This window comes from Podarcis liolepis, assembly GCF_965112155.1.
Source record: "Podarcis liolepis genome assembly, chromosome: 9".
NCBI lineage: Eukaryota > Metazoa > Chordata > Lepidosauria > Squamata > Lacertidae > Podarcis > Podarcis liolepis.
This window is the reverse complement of record NC_139564.1, coordinates 12831540-12857684: the sequence shown is the minus strand read 5'-3', so window position 1 is coordinate 12857684 and position 26145 is coordinate 12831540. Positions and strand designations below refer to the sequence as shown.

Genomic DNA, 26145 nt, shown 5'->3' with positions numbered 1-26145 from the left:
TATCTTAGCGTCTGAACTCCTCGCAGTGTTTCTGAATCGGTATCCCACAAACATCGGGGCATACCAGCGCTGCAGAGAAAACTGGCCTCCGACCACATCGTTACTAGGAACATTTTGATCCAGGGATGTAATGAGAAGCAGCATTCAGGGATTTCCCCCCCCCCCCCACTGTGGTGGCTGTAATGTATAGACGCAGGTGCATCACCCAGACGCAAGACACAAAAATGCACTTCTGGCCTGGCCTGCCCGCCAGCTTGGATCTCTGCTCTGCTGTTTCATTTCCAAAACTTGTTACTAGAGCAAGTTGGAATTTCATTCTAAATCCATATTCTCTGGATACTAATTAGGTGGGAGTGGAGGAGGAGGGATCCTTTCCCAGAACTCCTCGTAAAAAGAGCAAAAATCATTGTGGAAATGCCCTATCAATGAGAAGAATTAAGTAGCATTTCTTAATTCTGGAAACAACTGCTTCCCTCCCTCCCACAATCTTAAACCACTTCTTCTCTTAGATGCCCATTATTAAAAATAAAATAAAAAAGCATAAAAACCCTTGGCCTGATACCAACCATGTTTTGTTGGGTTGCTTTTGATTTTGGAAAGAAGTCAGAAAAAAATAAATATTGGAGAGATTAAAGAATGTATGACATTGCTGAATGGTCCAACTATTTAATTCACGGCAAACATAGTATTTTATAACTGCATTGGTCCAAACAGGTATTCTCCTCTCAGTCAGCAGCACAATCTGCCCCATCATAACTTCAGGGGGAAACTCTGGGAAAATCCTAAGGCAATGACAGTGAGGCCTCGCCAAATGGTCCAAACACAAAACGAAAGATGTAACAATTTGATGCTTATTTTAAAGCTATATTTTATTATCACATTTTTGTATTGCATTAGTTATAAGATGTACATTTTTTGTTTCTTCAGCTTGTAAACCACCTTGAGTATTGTGAGATAGAAAGACGGTATACAAATTAAAAAGGATGATGATGTTGATGTGCCCATGGCAGGGTTTGATGTTGCAATCCCAGCCTTTCCCCATTCACACACAACAAACTTATGTGGAGTCATGTGAACAGCCTCACGATGTCACTCTTGGTAGGGAGAAGGTCAAGGGCCTGACTGGTAGGCCCAATTGCCGAGTCTCAAAATTTCACCACTTGAATTTTTTGTTACGAAATATCTGGAACTGTACTTGGAAAGTAGCTAGTCTAGTTTTGCTGTGCTTCTCAATTAGCTGATTGCTGTATATATTTCATTTCAAAGAGGCAACGGCTGTTTCATCAGCAGTAATTCCTAGCATTCACCGTAACAAGTTAACTAAGCGCTTTATCAGCTTTGCGTAATAAGGACTGGGACCCATATTGCCACTCATAATAATGGTAATCTGTCTCCCTAAGTATTGTCTTGCTGTTGGATTTAAGACTGCTAGATCAGAAAAGATTTCAGTGCTGCAATTTCTGAAATAAAGCTGATGATGTACAAGTTGGGATCAAAACTTGGTATACAAGGAAGACCACAGGGTCAGAACAGGTTTGGTTCTATTTCATTTTGTATTTATTGAGCCAAGTGGATTATTTTTTAATATTTTGCCTGCTTATAATTGTTCATATTAGTAAAACACTTCCACACTACCAGCTTTATGTTAAGTCAATTTGCATTATTTGGAAGTTCAGATCTCAGTTTGTTCATAATCACCTCTCTTAGTTTGGTGGGACTTGACTTTGTTTCTGTTTACGATGTATGACATAGAGGCCATCCATTAGATTCTGCAGAAGGAAGAAACATGCAGAAGTGGCCACTGGGCAGGGTGGAGACACTCCGTTAACTTCCCAGCAGGTGTGTCACTGTTTCTGTCTGGGGCGCAGAGAGGAAGTTGACCTGGGGAAAACCAACCAACCAGAAGAAATGCTGGACTGGCCACTTCTGAAAGTGTGTTGACACTCAGTATAATGATAAGATCCCTGGAAAAGACCCTGATGTTGGGAAAGATGGAGGGCACAAGGAGAAGGGGACGACAGAGGACAAGATGGTTGGACAGTGTTCTCAAAGCTACCAGCATGAGTCTGACCAAACTGCGGGAGGCAGTGGAAGACAGGAGTGCCTGGTGTGCTCTGGTCCATGGGGTCACAAAGAGTCGGACACGACTAAATGACTAAGCAACAACAACAACAACATAATGATAAGAAGAATTATACTACACATTGTAGAGGGGGAAGAAGGCAACTGAGCATGAGGCTGTCCAATACAAGGTGGCTCCATATCTATGGAATTCTCTCCTCGCCAAGGTGTGCCTGGCCTCTTCATCAAACTTTTAGGAAAGAGGTCAAGACACACCTTTGGAGAATACGTGGGGTGAAGAATTCTCAGCTTTTTACAATTGGGGTTTCATGGAATTAATGGACAATTTAATCCTGTTCCCCCGTTAGGATTTTTATCCATCCGTGCTGCTCCAGTAGTAGCACTATGTTTTGTGTGTATATCATGTGAGTGTCTGAGAGAACGTGAGACAGGAAGTCTCAATACTGTTGGAAGTTAGTTTCACTTCTGTTTGTGATGCTCTTCTGTGCTGGTGCTGAGAGAGCACAGACATGCTGATGAAGTCTCTGTATGTAGACAGTAAAATAAAGTAGTTTAGAGCTACTGATTGACTCTTTCTTCTGCAGTGAGATGCCAGAAGAAAAGTGTGCTCCTTGCAGAAGGGAGGGGTCGCTTATTACCAGTCTCTCTGGACTGAGGGAGATTTATAGCCAGAGTGTGTCCACCGGAGAGACGCCCCGGTGTCTTGGGAAGTTGGTGGCCTTCCCGGGCGTTTTTCCAAGGTGTGCCTGGCCTCTTCATCAAACTTTTAGGAAACAGGTCAAGACACACCTTTGGAGAATACGTGGGGTGAAGAATTCTCAGCTTTTTACAATTGGGTTTTCATGGAACTGATGGACAATTTAATGCTGTTTCGCTGCCCCCCGCCTTCTGTGCGATAAGAGTTATGGAATTGCTTTTATTCCATTTGCTTTTTTATCCTATTGCTCTATATTTTAATTGATGTAATCTGTTATGGGGCCTACTGGTGATGGTGGTACATGAAATAAACAAACAAACAAACAAATAAATAAATAAATAAATAAATGACATATTCAAATAAGGGGTTCTTTTGAGGGGGAAAGAAAGGGGATATGATTTCATTTCATTTCATTTCTTGGACTTATTAGTTGCCTGTCACCCGAAGGTCTCCAAGCGACATTGAAGGTGTCCAAGCAAACATTGTATTCTCTTTGACAAAACAGAATTGTACTTGTACCCACTCAGATTACACAAATTAGCAGAGAAGAAATGGATTAAATTACAGCCCAGACTCCAGGCCCGTGTTTCAGTTCAAATGCCTGTGCTAATAAAGTCATTTCCTTTAACAGGCTAGAACCAAATGAATATTACAGCACATAAATAATGCTCCCTTGATAAAGGAGTGTTATACCACGGAAAATGAAGCCCAAGGAACCATATACATCAAATGCAAGACTCTTTGGAATTGCCCAAAGGATTTAAAATATGACTATTACATTAAATTCTTAATTGTCCAAATCTTTCTTTCTCTGTTGGGAAGGAGAACCAGGCCTGGGTGGCACTCTTAACATATGGTTTAATGTCTTCTGACAGCCTCGGAGAGAAGAAATTATCCCACAGAATGGGGAAATCTGAGACAACCAGGATGCCTTAATTTCCACAGCGAAAAATGAATCTTTTCACAGTTCTCCTACAGATGCCTACTTCTATACAGTGGTACCCTGGGTTACAGATGCTTCAGGTTACAGACGCTTCAGGTTACAGACACTTCAGGTTACAGACTCCGCTAACCCAGAAATAGTACCTCGGGTTAAGAACTTTGCTTCAGGATGAGAACAGAAATCGTGCGGCGGCAGCGGGAGGCCCCATTTGCTAAAGTGGTACCTCAGGTTAAGAACAGTTTCAGGTTAAGAACGGACCTCCGGAACGAATTAAGTTCTTAACTCGAGGTACCACTGTACTTCCAAAAATTCACAGGTCAGTTTTCCTAATGCCTGAGATGCTGGATGGGAGGAAACTGCTTTGACCAAGGGTAGTGGCAGAAGAGGTCTAGTGATACAGATCTACTGGTAAAAAGGTGGTAGGGGGGCACACACTCCTGCTGTCAAGGGTGGCAGGAGAAAGCACCCTATGAGTGCCATGTTCTATGTACTATAGCTGGCAAGGGAAACCCTGCAAGTTTAGTCAGAGAAGAGGGTGGAATCACAGTTTTCTCCATGCCATCTCCTAGCTGGCATACGCCTCTCCCAGTATGAGGAAATATCTTGTAATGTCATGTACGAGATTGATTAGAATAATGCTGTCTGCTTCTGTGGCGACAGGGTGAGAGACTGTAAGAGGAAGGGCTTCACCTGGCACCTTTGCTAAAGTTTCAGCCAGACATCCAGTTTCAAAATAAAGTTTCAGGTAGAATCCAGATCACCCAGCACTGTGCTGAGCTGCCACCTACTCCCTCAATAATGGTGCCGATATGTGGCATGACTCAGAGACATTTAGTTTGATGGTGGCATTGCAATCTGGGATGTGAGAAAAATATCATGGGGGGCTTTGTCAAAAAGCCTTAGTGAAATCAAGATACACTATGCCCATAGCATCCCCCTGATCCACCAAGCTTGTAACTCTATAAAAAAAAGAAAGAAATGAGATTCATTTGACATAACTTATTTTTGAGAAACCCTTACTGGGTCTTAATAATCACTTTTCTTTTTTTCTTTTTCTTCTTCTCTTTATATAATTTTTATTTTTTTCCTTGCTTGTTACATAACAAGAAAAATAATACAAAAAACAATAGCGAAAAAGGGTACAACTTAAGAGGGGGAGGGAAAATAAAAATAACAAAACTTACACAATCTGTTATTAAGATGAAAAGTTTGACACAAATTTGTGATTGCAATTTCATGTTACAATAAAAATAAAAATCTCATTATCTTTTATACCCGAATCCCCATTTATTCCTTTTACTTTACTGCCACACCAAAATACTATTTTTTGTGTTAATATTTTCACAATGTATATATCTATTTATGTTTATATAAGCAATTGCTAAAAACTGCCAGGATCACTCAAAAGCTGCTACAGATCTTAACACGGTATAATTTTGTTTAAGATATGTTCTGAAGGCCTCTCATTTTGATACAAATTCAGTTCTCAGTTTATCCCCCCCCCCCGATAAACTGTCTAATTCAGCATAATCAGTCAATTAATAATCACTTTTCTATGTGTTCACAGACCGACTGTTGAATTATCTTTCCTAGGTCCTTCCCTGGTATTATTGTCAAACTCACCAGTCATGTGCTTCCATCTGAAAGAAAGCCTTAATGTTGCTGTGGTTTGTATGTGTTGTAATAATAATTAAGTGTCATGGTGCCTGAATTCTTTGTGCAGGCGTCTGATTTGAGAGTTTAAGACAGTTCAATCTAATTAGCTTACGGAAGGGAAGGGAAGGTCAGGTTGTGATTAATCTTATCTAGGCAAGAGATCACAGGTGATGGCTCAGAACTGTTTTGAGCAAGCAGATAAAGAAAAGCTGGACAAAATCTGATAGCTAGATGTGGAAATCAGCAATGCCTAGCAGTAAGGCTAATTAACCATTGGAAGCAATTTCCAAAGCTTGTGGCAAGATTCTCCACTGCAGCGTCTTAAAATCAAGATTCCGAAAGATATGATGGATTCCATTACAAATTGGAAAGAGGATGGAGAGAGAGAGAAAAGAGAGTTGTATTTCTCAAGCTGTGTTAAGCAAGTAGGCAATTTAAAATGGCATATATACAGTGGTACCTCTGGATGCGAACAGGATCTGTTCTGGAGCCCCATTCATATCTTGAAGCCAACACAACCCGTGTCCGCGCATGCACGGGTCATGATTCACCGCTTCCATGTATGACGTCATTTTGAGCATCTGCGCATGCGTCGAAACCCGAAAGTAACACACTCCGTTACTTCCGGGTCGCCGGGAGCGCAACCCGAAAATACTCATCCTGAAGCTACTTCAACCCAAGGTATGGCTGTACAAACAAACCCAACTGGTGTGGTCTTAGAAATATGTGAAAATTATAGGAGAGAAGATTACCGCATTTTTCGCCCTATTGGACGCACCGTCCCATAAGGCGCACCTAGTTTTTAGGGGGGGAAATAAAGGGGGGGAATTATTTCCCCCCCAGGCGCGGGGCTGGGGTGGGAAGCCCGAGCTTCTCCCGACCCCAGCCCCCAAACAGGCAGCTCTCTGCAAGCCGTGGGAGCCCAGCGCCGGCTCCCGCTGCTTGCTGAGAGGTGCGCGAAGCCTGGACGTGCTGAGCTCAGCGCTGCAGGCTTCAGCATGCAGACAACTCTCCGCAAGCGGCGGGAGCCCAGCGCCGACTCCCGCTGCTTGCGGAGAGGTCTGCGAAGCCTGGATGCACTGAGCTCAGCGCTGCAGGCTCCAGCATGCAGGCAAGTCTCTGCAAGCAGCGGGAGCCCAGCGACGGGCTCCCGCTGCTTGCGATGAGGTCCGCGAAGCCTGGAGAGCGAGAGGGGTCAGTGCGCACCGACCCCTCTCGCTCTCCAGGCTTCAGTGAAAGCCTGTATTCACCCCATAGGACACACACACATTTCCCCTTCATTTTTGGAGGGGAAAAAGTGCGTCCTATAGGGTGAAAAATACGATATAGTGTACTACTACTACTATTACTACCACTACTACTACTAATAATAATAAATACTTTGCAAAGAACAGGTATGACTGGTCCCTACCCATAAGGAGTGGAGGGTTCAAACCTGCTCTCCGCAGGAGACTGTGTTCTTGAACAGCGAAGTCCTTGTTCTAAAATGGTGCCAGCTTTATTACATAGCCCAACCAACCATAAGATGTTTAGGCCGTGTGACAAAACACACATCTGGCATCTGGACCATAGACTAGAGGACAGAGCAGCCACAAGAATCCAGAAGTTGGTCTGCCCTGCTATAAACTTTCAGCCAAAAGACCTATGCATCCTCCGTAGCTATAAGCACAGAAAAGCATCCAGTGAAATTAAAGGGCAACAAATTTAATGTGGCTAAAAAGGAAATACTTTCCCAAGAGCATGTCATTAAGAGGGAGTAGGAACCCTGCTGGAAAGGGGGGAAAATCCCCACCATTTTGGGTTCTACATCCAGATTATAATTCTGAGTGTCCCAAAGCAAAAGACCAGTTTGAACCTCGTGTTTCCATCGTGGCCTTAATATTACTGGTTTATCCTATCACTGATTGAAGTCTTACTTTAGAATATCCTTTCAGCATCAGGCATTTTATTTCAGACACACATGAGTTCATTAACAAGGGAAATATCCTGAAGGTATGCTGAAACAGAGCCCTCAGAAAATACACAAATACTTTATATTAGAGCTTCTTCTTCTTCTTGGGGTGTGAGGGCATTTTTTTGTTTCTGCCCACCACTTGTCTGCAAGGACGACTACTTATCATATTCCCCGGGTTAAATGAAAATAAATGTTCAGCTAAATACAAAGGTTTCTGTTTACCAATGAATGTGGCAAGGAGAGGAAGTGGAAAGGGCGTGTTCCGGATCCTTGAAACACCACATTTGAAAACCACAAACACCAGAACTGTCTAAAATTACACTGGGATGGCAAGGGCATTGTACGCCAAAAGAATATATATCTTTGTGTATGTGTGTGTGTTAATTTTGTACATACGAACAAACGAACAAAATTCCCATGAGTTTTGAGGCTTTATGAGTTTTGAGGCCTCAAGCCTTATGAGGAACAGTTGAAGAAGCTGGGTATGTTTATTTGTGTATGCTACAACAGCAGCAAAAGTCTTGATAGCACAAGGATGGGAGAACGAGGAAACCCCGACAAAAGAACAGTGGCAAGAGAAATGGATGAACTATGCAGAACTGGTTACAGATAGGTAGCCGTGTTGGTCTGCCATAGTCAAAATAAAAAAAATTCCTTCCAGTAGCACCTTAAAGACCAACTAAGTTAGTTCTTGGTATGAGCTTTCATATCTGAAGAAGTGTGCATGCACACGAAAGCTCATACCAAGAACTAACTTAGTTGGTCTTTAAGGTACTACTAGAAGGAATTTTTTTATGCAGAACTGGCGAAACTGACGTGCAAATTGTGAGATAAGGACAACTGTGACTTCAAAGAAGAATGGGAACCTTTTACAAATTATTTAAAATGACAACAAAATGACCCGGACTCCTTGGCAGGTTTTGAATAAACATACACCAATTTACTGAGGGTTAATACAGTAGATAGATAATATAAGGATGTATACAATTTGACAGTATGCAGAGAACAACATGAGTTGAGAAATCAGAGAGAGGAGCTGAGGGAAGTTTTGGGGGAGAGGGAGGGAGGGTTCGTTGGGTAGGTGGGGGCAAAAAAAGGGGGATAAATAATGAAGTTGATTTGTTTTGATAATTTGTTGTGTTGAAATTGTTAATCTTTTTAATAAAAAATAAAAAAAGAAGAAGAAGAAGCTGGGTATGTTTAGCCTGGAAAAGAGGAAACTGGGAGATATGATAGCCATCTTCAAATATCTCAAGGGCTGTCACATGGAAGACGGAGCAAGCTTGTCTCCTCCTGCTCTGGAGGGTAGGACTCAAACCAATGGCTTCAGGTTACAAGAAGGAGATTCCAACTAAACATCAGGAAGAATTTCCTGAATGTAAGAGCTGTTTGACAGTGGGACCAACTCCCTCAGGAAGTGGCGGACTCTCCTTCCTTGGAGCTTTTAAGCAGCGGTTGGATGGCCATCTGTAATGGATGCTTTAGTTGAGATTTTTGCGTTGCAGGGAATTGGGAGAACTGACCCTTGGGATCCTTTCAAACACTGCAATTCTATGATTCTAAATCTTTTGCAGAACCATTCATCACCATACACTCCTGGTACTAAGTCAATGTGTGTATAACCGGAACAAGCACATATCTGTCTCAACCCCACTTTCCTCCGAGGAATCTTCAATCTGAATGAACAGTCAATAAAATTGCAAATGTGGTCCGATGCAAGTAAGTGTCCACTGATGGATCTGGGGGCAAAGAAATCCCCCAACTGCATATATACACTAATGGGGTCTGGGCTGGCAGTGGCTGAGGAAGCAAGGGATATTGAGGTCATGGTGGATAGCTAAGTGGAAATGCGAACCCTGAGTGGTGCAACTGAGAAAAGGCCAGTTCCATGCTAGGAATCACTGGGAAACAAATCCAAAATAAAACAGCCAATATCATAAAACCACAAATAAATGATGTGGTCACACTTGGAAATTTGCGCACGATTCTGGTCCCCACATCTCAAAAAGGAAACTGTGGATCAGGGCAGGGTGCAGATGAGGGCAACCAAAATCACCAGGGGGGTGGCAGTTCCCCTACTGGAAAAAGCAAATTTTGATCAGTGAAGTCTGCCAGCGAGGGAAACATCTATTTATTTTTGTGAGACTATTTTTGGTGTTTCCCTCTTATAAACAGTTTAAGAGAAAATGTTCAAAGACGCCTTTCCTTCTGACAATGACTGGTTCTTTTTGTTAATTAGATTTTAAGTTCTCCTTCAGTATCTCAAAAAGACAAATATACTGATGTTTTGGGGCATGTTCATATTTTTTTAGACATCACCATTATTAATCAGTGACCAGGTACATTAATCAACAATAAGCTCCTGAATGCCAAAAGAGAGTTTATATGCACATGTGCACAATATTATTCAGACAGAATCTTTTCAATAAAAAAGCTGCTTCTGCAGAAGCAGTTGGAACCAGAGAAACGTAGAGGAAGACTGCTTAATACAGAGGCAGGGAAGCTGTGGCCTTTCAAATGTTGCTGAACTCCAACTCCCATTAGCCCCAGACCACATGGGCAATAATCAGGGATGATGGGAATTACAGTCTGGTGGGCCACAGATTCCCTGTCCCTGATTTAATGAGATGCATTTGCTGCCACTGTGGCCTCTTGGGCTTCCCAATCAGAAGGTCGGCGGTTCGAATCCCCGCAACGGAGTGAGCTCCCATTGCTCTGTCCCTGCTCCTGCCAGCCTAGCAGTTCGAAAGCACGCCAGTGTAAGTAGATAAATAGGTACCACTCCAGCAGGAAGGTAAACAGCGTTTCCGTGCGCTCTGGTTTCCATCATGGTGTTCCGTTGCGCCAGAAGTGGTTTAGTCCTGCTGGCCACATGACCCGGAAAGCTGTCAGTGGACAAACGGCATGAAAGCGAGATGATCGCCACAACCCCCTAGTCACCTTTGACTGGACTTAACCGTCCAGGGGTCCTTTACCTTTGTACCTTACAATTTATCTGACCACGTCACCCATAATAATTTTGGGACTGCTACTGTCCCATGTTCCTGTGCCCATGTGGTGGGGCTTGGTAAGTTTGCTAGAACTGTGGTAACATCGTGTGCATGTGAATGTGTGTGCCCCAGTCCACATAGAGTGGCACTACGGACAAAAGAAGAAGAAATGACCCTAGGCAAGCGCTTGGCTAGAAAGATGTGAAAGGGGACACCTTCCAAATTCAGAAGAGCACTGCAGGGACGTTATAGGTTTGTGCTGGGTTTCTCTTTAATCTTGCTACAACAAACCAAAGCAGTTAAGGGGGAATGCAAAGAGGGAATTGTACCCCACTGTTGGCTGCCAAGAACAGAAGCTAGGAAGATAAGAAGTTTGCTAAACAGCCATTCCAGTTCAAGACATGTAAGCAGAAAGAGGATGGTAACACCTCTTGCAGCCAGCAGCACTCAAACAAAAGGGCTCCCCAGTGTCTCTGGATGTGGCTGGATGGGGGGGCGGGGCATACAACTTTGACAGGAGAATCAGCCAATGATGACATCAGCAGAAAGCATATGGAACGCCGGTCTCTTGATAAAAGTGAGTGGAAAGGGTGATTCTAATCCTCAACTCCTATATATTGTCGTCCAAGGGGACGCGGGTGGCGCTGTGGGTTAAACCACAGAGCCTAGGACTTGCTGATCAGAAGGTCGGTGGTTCGAATCCCCGCTACGGGGTGAGCTCCTGTTGCTCGGTCCCTGCTCCTGCCCACCTAGCAGTTTGAAAGCACATCAAAGTGCAAGTAGATACAGTGGTGCCTCGCAAGACGAAATTAATCCGTTCCGCGAGTCTCTTCGTCTTGCGTTTTTTTCGTCTTGCGAAGCACAGCTATTAGCGGCTTAGCGGCTATTAGCAGCTTAGCGGCTATTAACGGCTTAGCGGCTTTAAGAAAAAGGAAACAAACTCGCAAGACATTTCGTCTTGCGAAGCAAGCCCATAGGGAAATTCATCTTGCGGAACAACTCAAAAAACGGAAAACTCTTTCGTCTAGCGAGTTTTTCGTCTTGCGAGGTATTCATCTTGCGGGGCACCACAGTAAATAGATACCGCTCCGGCGGGAAGGTAAACGGTGTTTCCGTGCACTGCTCTGGTTCGCCAGAAGCGGCTTAGTCATGCTGGCCACATGCCCCAAAAGCTGTATGCCAGCTCCCTCGGCTGATAAAGCGAGATGAGTGCCGCAACCCCAGAGTCAGTCACCACAGAGTCGGTCCACCCCAGAGCCGGTCCACAGCGCCACCCGCGTCCCTTTATGGATTATAAACAGGATTAACTATTCTATGGTCCTCACACTGAACCTGACAATGACCCTCTTGCCTTCTTGCCTTCCAAGGTACAGTACAGGCACACCAGATTCCAGCCGACATTGTGGGTGGCCGGCACGTGTGACGTCACACGGCTGGGAACACATTAGACCAGGCATAGGCAAACTTGGCCCTCTAGCTGTTTTGGCACTACAACTCCCATCATCCCTAGCTAACGGGGCCAGAGGTCAGGGATGATGGGAATTGGAGTCTCAAAACATCTGGAAGTCCGAGTTTGCCTATGCCTGTATTAGACCATCTGCACTGTTTCTTCCCTGCTTTCAGATAATTTCACTCAGCCCTATCAGGATTGTGGCTTTATCCTGTACAAGGCTTTGGTCTTCTGCACCTTTAAGACCACCACCTCCTCATTTACATTCTCTGATCTACTTCTCTTAAATACAAATACTTTTCTATCAAATACATGTTCATGATTATCCCATCTACATGCTAAATTTGGACAACAAGGGCACACAGAGAAACAACTTTGTGCTTGTACCTCTGTTGTACATTCCCTTTTCCCTAGAGAATCAACAATGCGGGAACTTGCCTTGAATGCCGTTTGAAAATATATGCAAGGTCATTTCTATTTACATTGGCTTTTGATAACCAGGAATAAGCTTTTAATTGGATCTGAGGCTCTGGCAAATGAATATGAAATAAATATGTATTTTGAAGGCAAGTTCACAGACTTCATAGCTGCAGGATTAAGTCATGACATGCATGCGTGCAACTACTTTCAGAGATAAAATGCTACAAATAGATTGCCAGACTTCAAAGCACAATGTTTTCCAGTACACTTAAGTTCACACATTCAGCTGCAAGTCACCAAACGGTTGTTGCTCTAGTTGTTCGTACTTGTTAGTTGCTTTCTCACAGGGCGACCCAAAGCGACTACATTAAAATCAATAAAAAAATTAGAAAATTGTCCAGTAGCACCTTAGAGACCGACTAAGTTTGTTCTGGGTATAAGCTTTAGTGTGCATGCACACTTCTTCAGACGAAAGCTTATACCCAGAACCAACTTAATTGGTCTCTAAGGTGCTATTGGACAATTTTCTATTTTTTTTATTTATTTCGACTGTGTCAGACCAACACGGCTACCTACCTGAATCTAGTACATTAAAATCAGTTAAGAACCAATTAAAAAATCCCCCACAAATATATCTAAGTAGGTAAAAGGCAGGACTTACAGATCCCACACCACCAAAAAGAGGCCATGTTGCCCCCATTCAAATTAAGGCCAAAAACTCAGAAGGGTGTAATTCCCACCCCACCACCCATTCCCACCACCCTTCTGAGTAATACCCCTCCCCACCTTCTCACTATATAGAAGGATCTGGCAACTTCTGTTTCAGTGTATCTGAAGGAGTGTGCATGCACACGAAAGCTCATACCAAGAACTAACTTAGTTGGTCTTTAAGGTGCTACTGGAGGGAACTTTTTTATTTTCACATTCTTGATGTTACTCCACTACTCTTCCAGCTATACTGTTCCCTGGTGTGTTTTTTCCAGAGTCCAGTGCAAAATTCCTAAATGGCTTGGGCCCAGGTAGCTACAGGACCACTGGTTTCCATATCAGACTGTCCGCCAATTAAACCTTCAGAAGGGGCTCTGTTCCATGTCCTGTCTCTGTCTGAGGTTAAGTTGGTAAGCAGGCATTCACTGCTGCATCTACGAGGCTCTGGAATGGCCTCCCTTGAGAACTGTACAGTCATATCTCGTGTTATGTTTGCTTCATGATACGTTTTTTTCAGGTTGCATCCTGCGGCGACCCAGAAGTACTGGAAATGGTTACTTCCGGGTTTCGCCACTCGTGCATGAGCAGATGCGCAAAATGACGTCACACGCATGCGCAGAAGCGGCAAATCGCAACCCGCGCGTGCGCAGACGCGCCACTGCGGGTTGCATTCTGCTCATGTTGCGAACGGGCCTCCAGAACGGATCCCGTTCGCAACCAGAGGTACCACTGTATTTCACTCCCCATTTTTCAGTTTCCTGGTGGGCCTGTTCTTTTTCCACTGGGCTTTTTAAAAACAACAACTAGTAATGTGTTGTTTGGACTGTCCTCATGCCCCTTTGCTACTATGTAAATTGATTGTGTGTTGCTGTTAATTTGATTTGATTACTGTTGTTTCCATGTTACTGTATTACAGTGGTACCTCCGGTTACACACACTTCAGGTTACAGATGCTTCAGGTTACAGACTCCGCTAACCCAGAAATAGTACCTCGGGTTAAGAACTTTGCTTCAGGATGAGAACAGAAATCGTGCGGAGGCAGTGGGAGGCCCCATTAGCTAAAGTGGTACCTCAGGTTAAGAACAGTTTCAGGTTAAGAACGGACCTCCAGAACGAATTAAGTACTTAACCCGAGGTACCACTGTATTTGTAGCTCGGTTGTATGAACAATTAACATCAATACCTTCTCATTGAAGTCAATGGCCATCATCCAGAAGGCTATGGGCATGCATGGTTCCAACTAAAAAGGCAAAGATCTGAGAATAGGTCATGGCCTTCCCACAGATGTCAATGGAAACTTGCTATGCTAACCGTCTGTATTTCATAAATAGGAAGAAAATGAGCAACCAACCTCAGATCAGAGCGCCTGGGGAAAAGCTTCTTCTTGCCACTGAAATAGACTTCAAACTCGTCCACCTTTAACCGGTGTGCATAATCGATATATGCAGATACTTCCTGGCCACGGATATTATGATCCCGAATGAAGATTATGGACTGGGAATGGGGGAGAGAGAGGAAGGGGATAGAAAAGTATGATTAAAATAAAGTGTCTAAACAAGAAAGACTTTTGCTATTCATATTGATTATTCGCAACAGAGTGTAAGTTTACTCCAAAGTAAGTCCCATTGAGTTCAGTAGGGCTTACTCACAGAGAAGAGCATGTTAGATTGCATTTTGCATTTGCAAAGATTTATGCAAATATCAGTGTGTTTGTTCTTGCAGAAACGTGTTCCTCTGCTTTAGACAGAGAAAAAGATCACTCAAGGCCAAAGAGGGAATTCATGGAAAAGTCCTGGACCCAGCTTGCACTGCTTTTGCACTAAGCCGGTCTGGCTTTCATAGCAAATGCATCCCAGAAAACACCTACAGTATCTAACAAGTAGTAGACTGACTCACAGCCTTGGAGACCCACTGTTAGAATGAGCCCCAAATTAATCAGTGAAGTAATATTTTACTTTCTGCTCCAGCCTGTTTCCTATTTAGTTCATTATTTTCCATACATTGTCTTTCCATCTTTACAAAAGGAAGCCAATACAAAAGGAAGCCAGTACGTTTCTGAGCACAGTTCAAAGTGTTGGTGCTGACCTTTAAAGCCCTAAACGGCCTCGGTCCAGTATACCTGAAGGAGCGTCTCCACCCCCATCGTTCTGCCAGCGCTGAGGGCCTTCTGGTGGTTCCCTCGCTGCGAGAAGCCAAGTTACAGGGAACCAGGCAGAGGGCCTTCTCGGTAGTGGCGCCCGCTCTGTGGAACGCCCTCCCACCAGATGTCAAAGAGAAAAACAACTACCAGACTTTTAGAAGACATCTGAAGGCAGCCCTGTTTAGGGAAGCTTTTAATGTTTAATAGACTATTGTATTTTAATATTCTGTTGAAAGCCGCCCAGAGTGGCTGGGGAAACCCAGCCAGATGGGCGGGGTATAAATAAAAAATTATTATTATTATTATTATTATTATTATTATTATTATTATTATTATTTGTTTCCAAACGTATTTTTATTATGAAAGAGTGGCAGCTTTTGTGTGCCTTTGTTTAACAAACCTACATTATACATGGCATCTTGCAAAGATATACAGGCAACAGAAATATGTCCTTACTCCAATAGCGGGGAAACAACGAATTACCTGGTAGCTACTTGCAATCTGAAATTGCCCGGAGTCAACCAGAGGGGGACTCAAGAGCCTTTGGCTCACAGCCTATGCTTGAATCTTACCCTTAAACAGAAGCCACTGGGCAAGCTCAGTCAGGTTCTGATTGAATTGTCGTCACATATTGAGCCAGCCCTTTGAAGGATAGAGCATCCTGCTCCAGGTTGCAAGAAGCTCTGTGGCTTCTGTCCATTTTTGTGCTGAACAAGATCCAGTAAACGAAGCTGAAGACTTGGAATACGTGGATTTCACTTTGCTCTGTGAGCGTGGTCTTTGTTTCTGAGAGGACCTCATCTCCTTTCATTTACCTTTTCCTTGCCCTGAGGCTGTCACAGGGAGAGGTGTGACCTGAGCTCTAATTACCTATTTGAATTCGCTAGGAAATTGCAGCTGCCTTAAGAGAAAATAGCATTGAAGCTGCTTTTATAGAGAGAATATCTGAGTTACTGGGGGGGGGGGCAGTTTAGAAATGCTAAGGGACTATCTAATACAGGGGTCAGCAACCTTTTTCAGCAGGGGGCCGGTCCACTGTCCCTCAGACCTTGTGGGGGCCCGGACTATATTTTGAAGAAAAAAAAGAACAAATTCCTATACCCCACAAATAACCCAGAGATGCATTGTAAATAAAAGAACATTCTACTCATGTAAAAACACGCTGATTCCCGGACCATCCGTGGGCCGCATTTAGAAGCCAACTGGGCTGGATCCGGGCCCTGGGCCTTAGTTTGCCTAACCATGATCTAATATTACACATATTCTTGGACTGAGCAGTGACAGTAAGAACAAGTTCCTGTCTTGAATCCTGGGGAAGAGAAAGTACATGTGGTACAGACATTCCCTGGCAAAATCTGAATAGTTTTTGTTTGTATTCTAAATAGGGGACAATTGTGCAAAAATGTTTCTGTCGCATCTTTGGTTGGTATGAATAGGTAACAGGGTACTCTTGTGCAACTATGCTGCTGCTACTGCGCCTTGGGAGCCAATATTGACTGAAAATATTGGTTTGTCATTGCTTTTCTCTCAAGAAGCAGGCATCTTTTAATTTCATGGCTGCTGTCACCATCTGCAGTAATCATGGAGCCCAATAAAGTAAAATCTCTCACTGCCTCCATTTCTTCCCCTTCTATTTGCCAGGAGGTGATGGGACCAGTGGCCATGATCTTAGTTTTTTTGATGTTGAGCTTCAGACCACATTTTGAGCTTCAGACCACATGTTGAGCTTCAGACCACATTTTGCACTCTCTACAAAGCATAGGAGCTCCAAAACAGGCATAGAACAGTGTTCTTTATAATTGGTTCCAGTAGCACCTTAAAGACCAACTAAGTTAGTTCTTGGTATGAGCTTTCGTGTGCATGCACACTTCTTCAGATGCTACTGGAAGGAATTTTTTTTATTTTGACTATGGCAGACCAACACGGCTTTATAATTGTTTACTCCAAAGTACTTTATAATTGGGTACATGTCAAAACTAGGAAGCAGGATCCTGGTGGCAGAAGAAGGAACTCTGGAGTTGTGTTTTTATATGGAGGCATGTGAAACTGGTGTGGGGGAGACAACAACTAATTCAGAGGAGGGAATGCAACACAATAATTGCATGTTCTGAGAAAGCTGGAAGTCACTCTCTTTGGCTCCTGGAGTAAAACAAACATTTGCCATTTCCACACATCAGGGAGATCAGTCAGATTTGGAGGATGGGAAGAATATGAGCAGGGAAGCCATGATACCACCATTAAAATAATGGTGCATATGTGGCTAGGGTATTTACCACTGTAAATATCCCAGACTGGAAAAACCAGAAGGATTCTATTAAAAAAAAAGGAGGGGGGAGGTGCCTCAGAGTCAAAACTCAGAAACGTATTTTCCTCCCCAACCACTGCTGAGAAAAAGCCTCAGAAGAGGAAAAATTGAGCTGTGATAAAAGAATTTCTACTCCTAGCAGAAAAGTATTTCCTCTGAATGGCAAGAACTGTAATAAATGATACACTGAAGCTGTGAGGATAAAAGACAGAAAGCTTGTTGTGAGTATATGAATAATTGCTTCATTAAAAAAAAAGCAGAAGTATCAGATTAAAAGCAAACACCTTAAATTACAAGGGATGTTCCAATGTTTAAAAAGTTGGCAAAGTGTACTCTGTCTTATGTTCAGTGTGCAACATAAAGGACATCTTTCAACTCTCATCTGATTGTAAAATTAATTTCCTAAAGTAGGTGTTTTCGCACAAATCTGCCATGTGAAAAATGACAAAAGCTACACAGCTCTACAGGGAAGCAGCCTGGATGTCTATCAGTGTCTCTTAAAAACAAAATTATAAAAAAAATCTTCAAACACTCTATCAAAAATATTTGAAAGAAAAAAGAAATCCTGTGATAAAGGTACAAAGGCTTCCTTTTGCTTTTGATCCTGTATCACCTGTCAGCATTCAACTTCGTTGTTCTTTTCGCCCCCTTTCAAAAAATTCATTTAGAAGCACTTTATAAGCACTTATAAAGCTTTCATTCATAAAACTTACAAGTGCGCTGGATGGATTCTCTTAAGATGTTCTATCGCTTTTCAGTTTTGCCACACCTTTCCGCCTCAGAGGAGATAGGTTTATAGGCAGTCTTTTCAACATCTTCCCCTTAGCGTGACCAACAGCAGACATTGTGTTTCATACAGTACTGATAATTAAACAGTCAGTGCGAATGTCACAAGATGACTTTTAAGGGTGTGGGTGCAAAGCCATTTTGAGGCGATGGGATGCACAACCAGTTCAGTCTACATGGCGCTTGCTCCCATCCCAAGCTCACCTCCAGCACTTTGCACACAAAGTACATTGGCTCATTGCAACATCTCTGCTCTGCCTTCAATACAAAATTCCCAGGGGGTCTTGCGATATCAGTTAAAACATCGCAATGAAACAAGACAGCACACAGAAGAACAGCAGCACACGGTAAGTCGAAAGCATCACTAAAACAATAGAAGGCCATGTAAAAAATCACCAGGAGCTCAGGTAAGTTAGACAGTTTCCACCTGGCACCTAAAAGCCAGGTTGTCACATAAAGAAGGGAAGGGAGTTCTTCTCTTGCATCCTCTCATGTCAACTCAGGAATAATAATAATAATAATAATAATAATAATAATAATAATAATACAGTGGTACCTCAGGTTAAGTACTTAATTCATTCCGGAGGTCCGTACTTAACCTGAAACTGTTCTTAACCTGAAGCACCACTTTAGCTAATGGGGCCTCCTGCTGCTGCCGCGCCGCCGCTGCATGATTTCTGTTCTCATCCTGAAGCAAACTTCTTAACCTGAAGCACTATTTCTGGGTTAACGGAGTCTGTAACCTGAAGCGTATGTATTTTTATTTATACCCTGCCCTCCCTGGCCAGAGCCGTGCTCCGTGCGGCTAACACCAGTAAAATTACAGTAAAAACATAATGGGGGGGGGGAGGACAATTTAAGATACAGGATAAAATGCAATTTAAAATGCAGCCTCATTTTAAAAGTAGCCCATAGATCAAAACCATAAGGGGAAGGAAACATAAGGGTCAGACTAAGTCCAAACCAAAGGCCAGGCGGAACAGCTCTGTCTTGCAGGCCCTGCGGAAAGGTGTCAAGTCCCACAGGGCCCTAGTCTCTTGTGACAGAGCGTTCCACCAAGTCGGGGCCAGTACTGAAAAGGCCCTGGCCCTAGTTGAGACCAGTCTAACCATCTGGCGACACCCAGACCTAGGCTTCTAAGAAGCGGCTTAATATCAGGGCAGCTTTAATGGGAACCAAGGGCTCTTTGGAGATCTTAAGACTGTTAAGACAGTCTAGGATCCCCAAATATCTTTGGATATTTGGGGATCCTAGACTGTCTTAAGAGTCTTAAGAGTAACCATGGGTGGTGGTGGGGATACGGTTGAGAGTTGGAATAGTCTTCTAAAAATAAATAAATCAAGAATATGCAGTAGGAATAAAAACAGGAAATTAACTCAGATTACACAATGGGTTTGTTTGTTTGTTTGTTTGTTTGTTTGTTTTTAAAGCCCCATCACACGTAACATTTATTAGTTTAAGGGTGAATAAAAAGATACAAATGAAAAATTGGGCAGGTGTTGCCTTTAAAATACAGGATAGAGAAATTCAAGTCTTTTTAGATCTGCAGTCGGAAATTTCCAAGAAATGGAAGGATTTATAGTTTTTAACAATATGCTATAAAAAAGAAAAAAAATCATTATTGATGTGGGACACTGTTTAAGTTGAATGTAGATTTTTGCCCAGGCTAAAGCGCAACAACTTTTAGATAATGATACTCCTGCTTCTTCCATGACAAAATCATAGGCTCTTTCATATTTGATAAAATCTTTTATCATTTTTCTTTTTACGCTTCCCCCCTGCACTTTCTGAGGGGGATTAAAAATATATATATAAAAGTTATGTCACTCAGCGCCATGGGTTTAAACTCTCATAATAAAAGGATCAGATATAGAAGGATATACATATGTGTGTGAAAAGGTGGCTTTGATAATGCTACAAGACACCTAGATCAAATAAAAAGCGGGGGATAGCTATTGGATGGTTTAAAATTGGGGAATGTTTCTCAGCATGTTCAGAAAAGAAGACAAGGCTGCATTGATTTTCCAGCCTTTCAACGCCCCATGCTGTTGCCATTTGCAAGAGGGAGAGGGGCACGGCTGGAGGGACATTGGCATGGTGTGGCTGCGGGGACTTCCGGGTTGCCATCGGCAATGGCGGAGTTCCTCTGACCGAGAGGAACCCGCTCCGCGAAAATCGGGTCTTGCCGCCGCGGCGAAGGCGGAGACCCCTCAAAAATCCCAGGCGGAGGAAGCCTGGGAACGTGGGATTTGGCTGACACCAAGAGCGCCTCCCCTACTCGCAGGGAAACCCTTTTTCGGGGATCCGAAGCGAAGTGGGGTGAGTGGCGCGGTGTTTTGAATCGAACGCTACTTTTACAGAGTGAAGCCGCACAGCCATTGCCGGAGAGCGCTGACTTTTTCCTGTGGACAATTGGATTCTAAACAAGTACCCGTGAGTAGAACGGAAAATTGGACTACGAAACATTTTAATTTGGTACTGAAGCGGGAAGGTTCTAAACAGGAAGTCCGCCTTCCGCTTTTGTAAATAGATTGAAGCAAAAATTTTGCAAGCTAAAGTCTGGAAAGTCGTATATAAAGGACTAAATTTCCTTCAGTTAAAACCACCAAAACCCCTCTTGGAAGCAGGAGAAGAGGGGGAAATCTTAGATTGTTTAAGCCTGCAGGAGAGAGAGTAAAGAAAGATAAATTTCCACCATCTCAAACCTGGGAACGGGGTGTCAGAGACAGAAATTTTTGGGGAAGTTCATTGACTGTGAATGGAACGTCTTTTGACAGATAGTTAAAAAAAAGAAACATATTGATCCCAATGTTGCCTTTTGCATCCAAAAGAAACAAAATATTTGAAAAATGAAAGTAATTTTCTTTTGTTGGACCTGCTTTCAAAAGATGGATACAAATTGAAATTGTCTCCTCTAGAGGGAGCTTGTTAAACTGTTGCTGGAGTCGATCTGGGGAATTTCACAGCTGTGGAGATTAAGGATCGTGAGACCAGACTCTGACCTTGGATAAGAATGTGTTTAGAAGAAGTTTTGGTGCTTGCTCTTTGCAAGACAAGCACTTTGTTGGAGCAGCTGCATGAGAAGATGGATTTGATGACTGTTGCAGTCAATAATTTTGGACAAACAGTGAATACTCACATAGAAACCATTCAGGAACCAACCCAGGAATCTGTTTTGACAGGGCAAGTGCAAGTGCAGAAGATAATGGAGGAGGTTGTTGTTGAACCTCAAGTAACACAAATGGAGAGACCCGAGGCCCTGCAGGAGCATAAGCTGCTGTTTTTGAAGACTGAACCTGGAGAAAGTCAGATTTGGAGAGAGGGAGTATTGTCTGGTTTGGAGATGGGAAGCTGGTTGGATCCCCCTAGGCAGGGACGTTTTGACTTTTGAGATTTGGTTTTGGGCCGGGGGGGGGTCTAGAGTTGTGGGGGCTCTTAAATTTGGAGGGACTTTGAAACATGCTTTTAAATACTTTCTGGATTACAGTGCTGACTGTGGAGAATGGGCTGACCTGTGGAGGGGGGACGGAGATATAGTTGGGTTGGAGTCTCCCCGAGACCTACTCCTCAATGAGAAAGGAAAGAAATTAAGAAAAAGATCAACAAAAGACAAAGTAAAGTGCAGGTATAAACAAGAAGAAGATCTGCAGAAGGGACATGGAAAAGACTTAAGAGCCTCGGACATAAGATCACCAGGTTGATGGACTAGATGGAATGGATAGAAAGGACTGACATAACCCGAGACCAGGAAGAAGAGACGTTGGATGAAGATTGGAAGAAAGTTTTTAAAAATTTATTTTGAGAATTAGTGTAAAATTAATGAGTGTTAGGAAAAATGTTGGAATGAAACTATTTGGCTTTAGTAGAAATGATATAAGGAGTTATGTACAAATAAGTATTAAGTTTTAAGTTTTAAGGCTTTTTATGGTAAGATAAGGTTAAAATAAATTAAGGTAAATTTAATGACAGAATATAGTGAAAGATGGAAAGGATTTGCTGAGTTAATTAATAGGTTGGACTGTTATACAACAAAAATTGAGAAAGATGGAAAGAATTTGCTGAAACAATTAATTAAACTAGAATACAAAAAGAGGGGTGTGAGGAGGTCGATGAAACAAGTAAATGAAAGATAATGATATGGAATATTGGATGTGTGTTTTAATGTTATTGTTCCTTTTTGCTGTATTGTTGTATTGTTTTTTATGTTTTTCTTTTTATATATTGTAATGTATGTCCTGTCAATTTTTTTGTTGTTTTCTTTTCTTCTTTTTTCTGTAATTTTTAAACTTCTAATAAATATCATTTTTTTAAAAAAAAAGGCATGGTGTGGCTGCGAAGACAATCTGATGCTCCAGATGCTGCGGTCACACTGTGCTGAGCTTCCAGCTGTCTTGCCCCAATCTCCATAAAAGCCAGCAACACACAGTGTTGGGATGCTGGGAGAAGAAGAAGGAGGAGGAAGAGGAGAAGGAGAAGGAGAAGGAGAAGGAGAAGGAGAAGGAGAAGGAGAAGGAGAAGGAGAAGGAGAGTTTGGATTTGATATCCCTCTATCACTACCCAAAGGAGTCTCAAAGCGGCTAACAATCTCCTTTCCCTCCCCCCCCCCAACTAACATGCTGTGAGGTGAGTGAGGCTGAGAGACTTCAGAGAAGTGTGACTGGCCCAAGGTCACCCAGCAGCTGCATGTGGAGGAGCGGAGACGCGAACCCGGTTCACCAGATTACGAGTCCAGCACTCTTAACCACTACACCACACTGGCTCCCCACCCAGTGTGGTGTATCCCCAGTGTGGAGAGCCATGTATCCCCACCCTCTCAGCTCCACTGTAGCCATTACTGCAAACAACAACAACAACAACAACAACCCACCTCCATATTGTATTTGGTATATGGATGAAGAATCCAGAAAGTCTGCTTGATTTAGGATCAGGTAACTTCACAAACCTTGATGGCAGAAAGTGAGAAGGAGTGAAAGAGGAGAGCGCAAAATATGGTCTGAAGCTTAACATCAAAAAAACGAAGATCATGGCCACTGGTCCCATCACCTCCTGGCAAACAGAAGGGGAAGAAATGGAGGCAGTGAGAGATTTTACTTTCTTGGGCTCCGTGATCACTGCAGATGGTGACAGCAGCCATGAAATTAAAATACGCCTGCTTCTTGGGAGAAAAGCAATACAAACCTAGACAGCATCTTAAAAAGTAGAGACATCACCTTGCCGACAAAGGTCCGTATAGTTAAAGCTATGGTTTTCCCAGTAGTGATGTATGGAAGTGAGAGCTGAACCATAAAAAAGGCTGATCGCCAAAGAATTGATGCTTTTGAATTATGGTGCTGGAGGAAATTCAAGAGTCCCATGGACTGCAAGAAGATCCAACCTCTCCATTCTTAAGGAAATCAGCCCTGAGTGCTCACTGGAAGGACAGGTCGTGAAGCTGAGGCTCCAATACTTTGGCCACCTGATGAGAAGAGAAGACTCCCTGGAAAAGACCCTGATGTTGGGAAAGATTGAGGGCACAAGGAGAAGGGGATAGCAGAGGACGAGATGGTTGGACAGTGTTTTCCAAAGGGAAAAAATAGCACAATATAGGCCTCCACACTATGGGGCTCATTTTGCACTGGAGGGTAGAGACTCACACCAATCCTCTACTGTGCTATGTCACTCATGCCTTGACTGACTGTATAAGCCAGTGTATAGTTAGTTTTGTGAGAACGTTTTGCTCCTTTGAGGGCCTACACCATGGGTAGGCAAACTAAGGCCCGGGGGCCGGATCCGGCCCAATCACCTTCTAAATCCGGCCCACGGACAGTCCGGGAATCAGCGTGTTTTTACATGAGTAGAATGTGTCCTTTTATTTAAAATGCATCTCTGAGTTATATGTGGGGCATAGGAATTCGTTCATTTTTTCTTCTTCAAAATACAGTCCGCCCCTCCTCCCAAGGTCTGAGGGACAGTGGACCAACCACCTGCTGAAAAAGTTTGCTGACCCCTGGCCTACACAATAGCAAATAGTCCTCCATGAGATATCCTATTTTGGTGTACATATTCAAGTGGAAAAGCGGGACGGAAGAAAATCAGGGGTGGCGGGGAAATTGAAGCCTCAGCCATGCCACCTGGTGAAAGAGTCTTCAATGGGGGGGAAAAGTTGAAGAGGTGCCAAATAAAAGGTAAACGACTGGAAAGCAAAAGGGAGACAATATTTAGGAGTCAATTATTAACTCATTGAGGAAGCTTTCTTTTTAAAAAAACACACACACAACCCACCAAAACACGGACAGTTTTGCAGGTGCTGCCCCCCAAGGCCCTGAAACAACAATTTGACTGAAAAGGAGAGGCTTAAAATACATTACAAGTTAAAATAAATTCTTAATGACAGACCATTTATTTTTTCTTGAATACTGTTTGGCCTAATTTGTCACCTGTGGATCAGGTTACACCTAGCAAAAATACCACCAGGCTACGGCAGCGAAGGAAGCGGACCTCACTTCCATATCTTTAAAACAGATGGCCTTAGCTGTTCTGGTCTGGAAAAAATGTTGAAACTGACGGATTTGCCCAGAACGAGGGATGAAAGCCGACTAGAATATTATCTCACGTTTCACGATGTTGCCTGCATGAAATACAAGGGTGCTGGTTTCAAGGAAAGGAAATTGTTAGCGGCTAATTTTTCAAAACACTTTTGCTGGGAGATTCACGCAAGGCTGTCACCCCAATACAGTGATCTCTGCGTAGAAGGAGACTCTCATCTGCTCCTGTATAAATACTCCCCCCTTCCCTAGTGAAATTTAATATAAGTGAAACCAACTTCTTTGGGCATCTAGGGCTGCAAGTTAAGCTACTGAAGCCCCCTTTTTGAAAGTGTTCATCACCTGTTTCTTCCTCCTGAACAGGCAATGAGTGACAAAGTGGACTGTCAGCATAGCAGGTGTACTGTATGCACACAGATTCTCATATATAGCTGTGCACATGGAACCTGCCGCATTCGGAACAGATATCTGAAATACTCAAGGTCTTGGCTTTTTTGTTGCTAAAAAGAAGCAGGTTTCTCAAGCTCTCGCTTTTGTGAGTGGATTCCACCCCCCCCCTTTTGCTCTTAAAAAAAAAAAAAGCAAGCTGCGAAATGAATAATGTTAAGGCTAAATAGTTGGAAAGCTTTTTGCTCTGCAGGACTATAGTGACCCCGGTGGCTGCTAAGATCGGTTCGGAAAAGAGAATAAAATCAGAACACCTTGTGAAATGTTTAGAGATTGCTAACTGCACCCCAACAAGTGAGAGGATCAAAGGAAAAGATGCTTGCTCCCTAGGCCATTGCTCCTGAGTTTTTGTGTAAATTTTTTTTAAAAAAACACACACCACATGCACAAAAGTTCAGAGGCACACATGAAAAAACAATAATCAACCCCCCACCACCAACCGCCCCCCCTTCCTTTTGCATCTCAGAAGCAAGATTGCAGGGGAGACAGTGGCTGGCTGAGCAGCAGATGTCGCAGCTTTTAAGTCTTCAAAAGAAAAGCTTCTTCCCTGTACAGAAGAGGAACTGTTTTCCCTGTGTGTGCAACATGTGCTTTCCAGTCAACTATTATCCACAGTGTTCCACAGCTGCTGCTCTGACTAGAGGAAGCTCAGTAGACTGCGGATTTGCTTATCTGTGTAAACAGGGTGTTGGCTTCATTTGCAAGTAGTAATTCACAGTGAGAACAGGCTCCTGAGTGTGTGTTCCTGTATTCATTCAGATGGCATTAAAAACTGAAAAAGCTTTCTGTACTTCCCGTGCACCACCAAAGAAGCATGGACAGCAGGCAGGCAGGCAGGCAGGACTAAGCAGTAAGAAGAGTCAGAGGGGAGCTGGGCTAAAAAGTCAGAGCCAAGGGACTTAAGCATGAGCCCAGCAAGCCCTACTAGCTTGGGGCTGGGGCTGGTCAGAAGACCCTCCAAGTGTCCCTATTTTCCAGGAACAGTCCAGGATTTACAGAAGCTGCCCCCGGTTTCTGATTTGAACCTGGAATGCTCCACTTTT

At 43.2% G+C, this 26145-nt stretch overlaps 1 protein-coding gene across 3 annotated transcripts in view; it reads right to left on the bottom strand.

Moving 5' to 3' along the window:
• CFAP299 (cilia and flagella associated protein 299) overlaps positions 1-26145 on the bottom strand; it is a 336852-nt gene that overhangs the window by 37166 nt on the left and 273541 nt on the right. For all 3 annotated transcript variants that reach the window (XM_083459104.1, XM_083459106.1, XM_083459105.1), the window contains exon 4: positions 14252-14394. In XM_083459104.1, coding sequence (XP_083315230.1) covers positions 14252-14394 — 143 coding nt within the window. The remainder of the gene's footprint in view (positions 1-14251; positions 14395-26145) is intronic.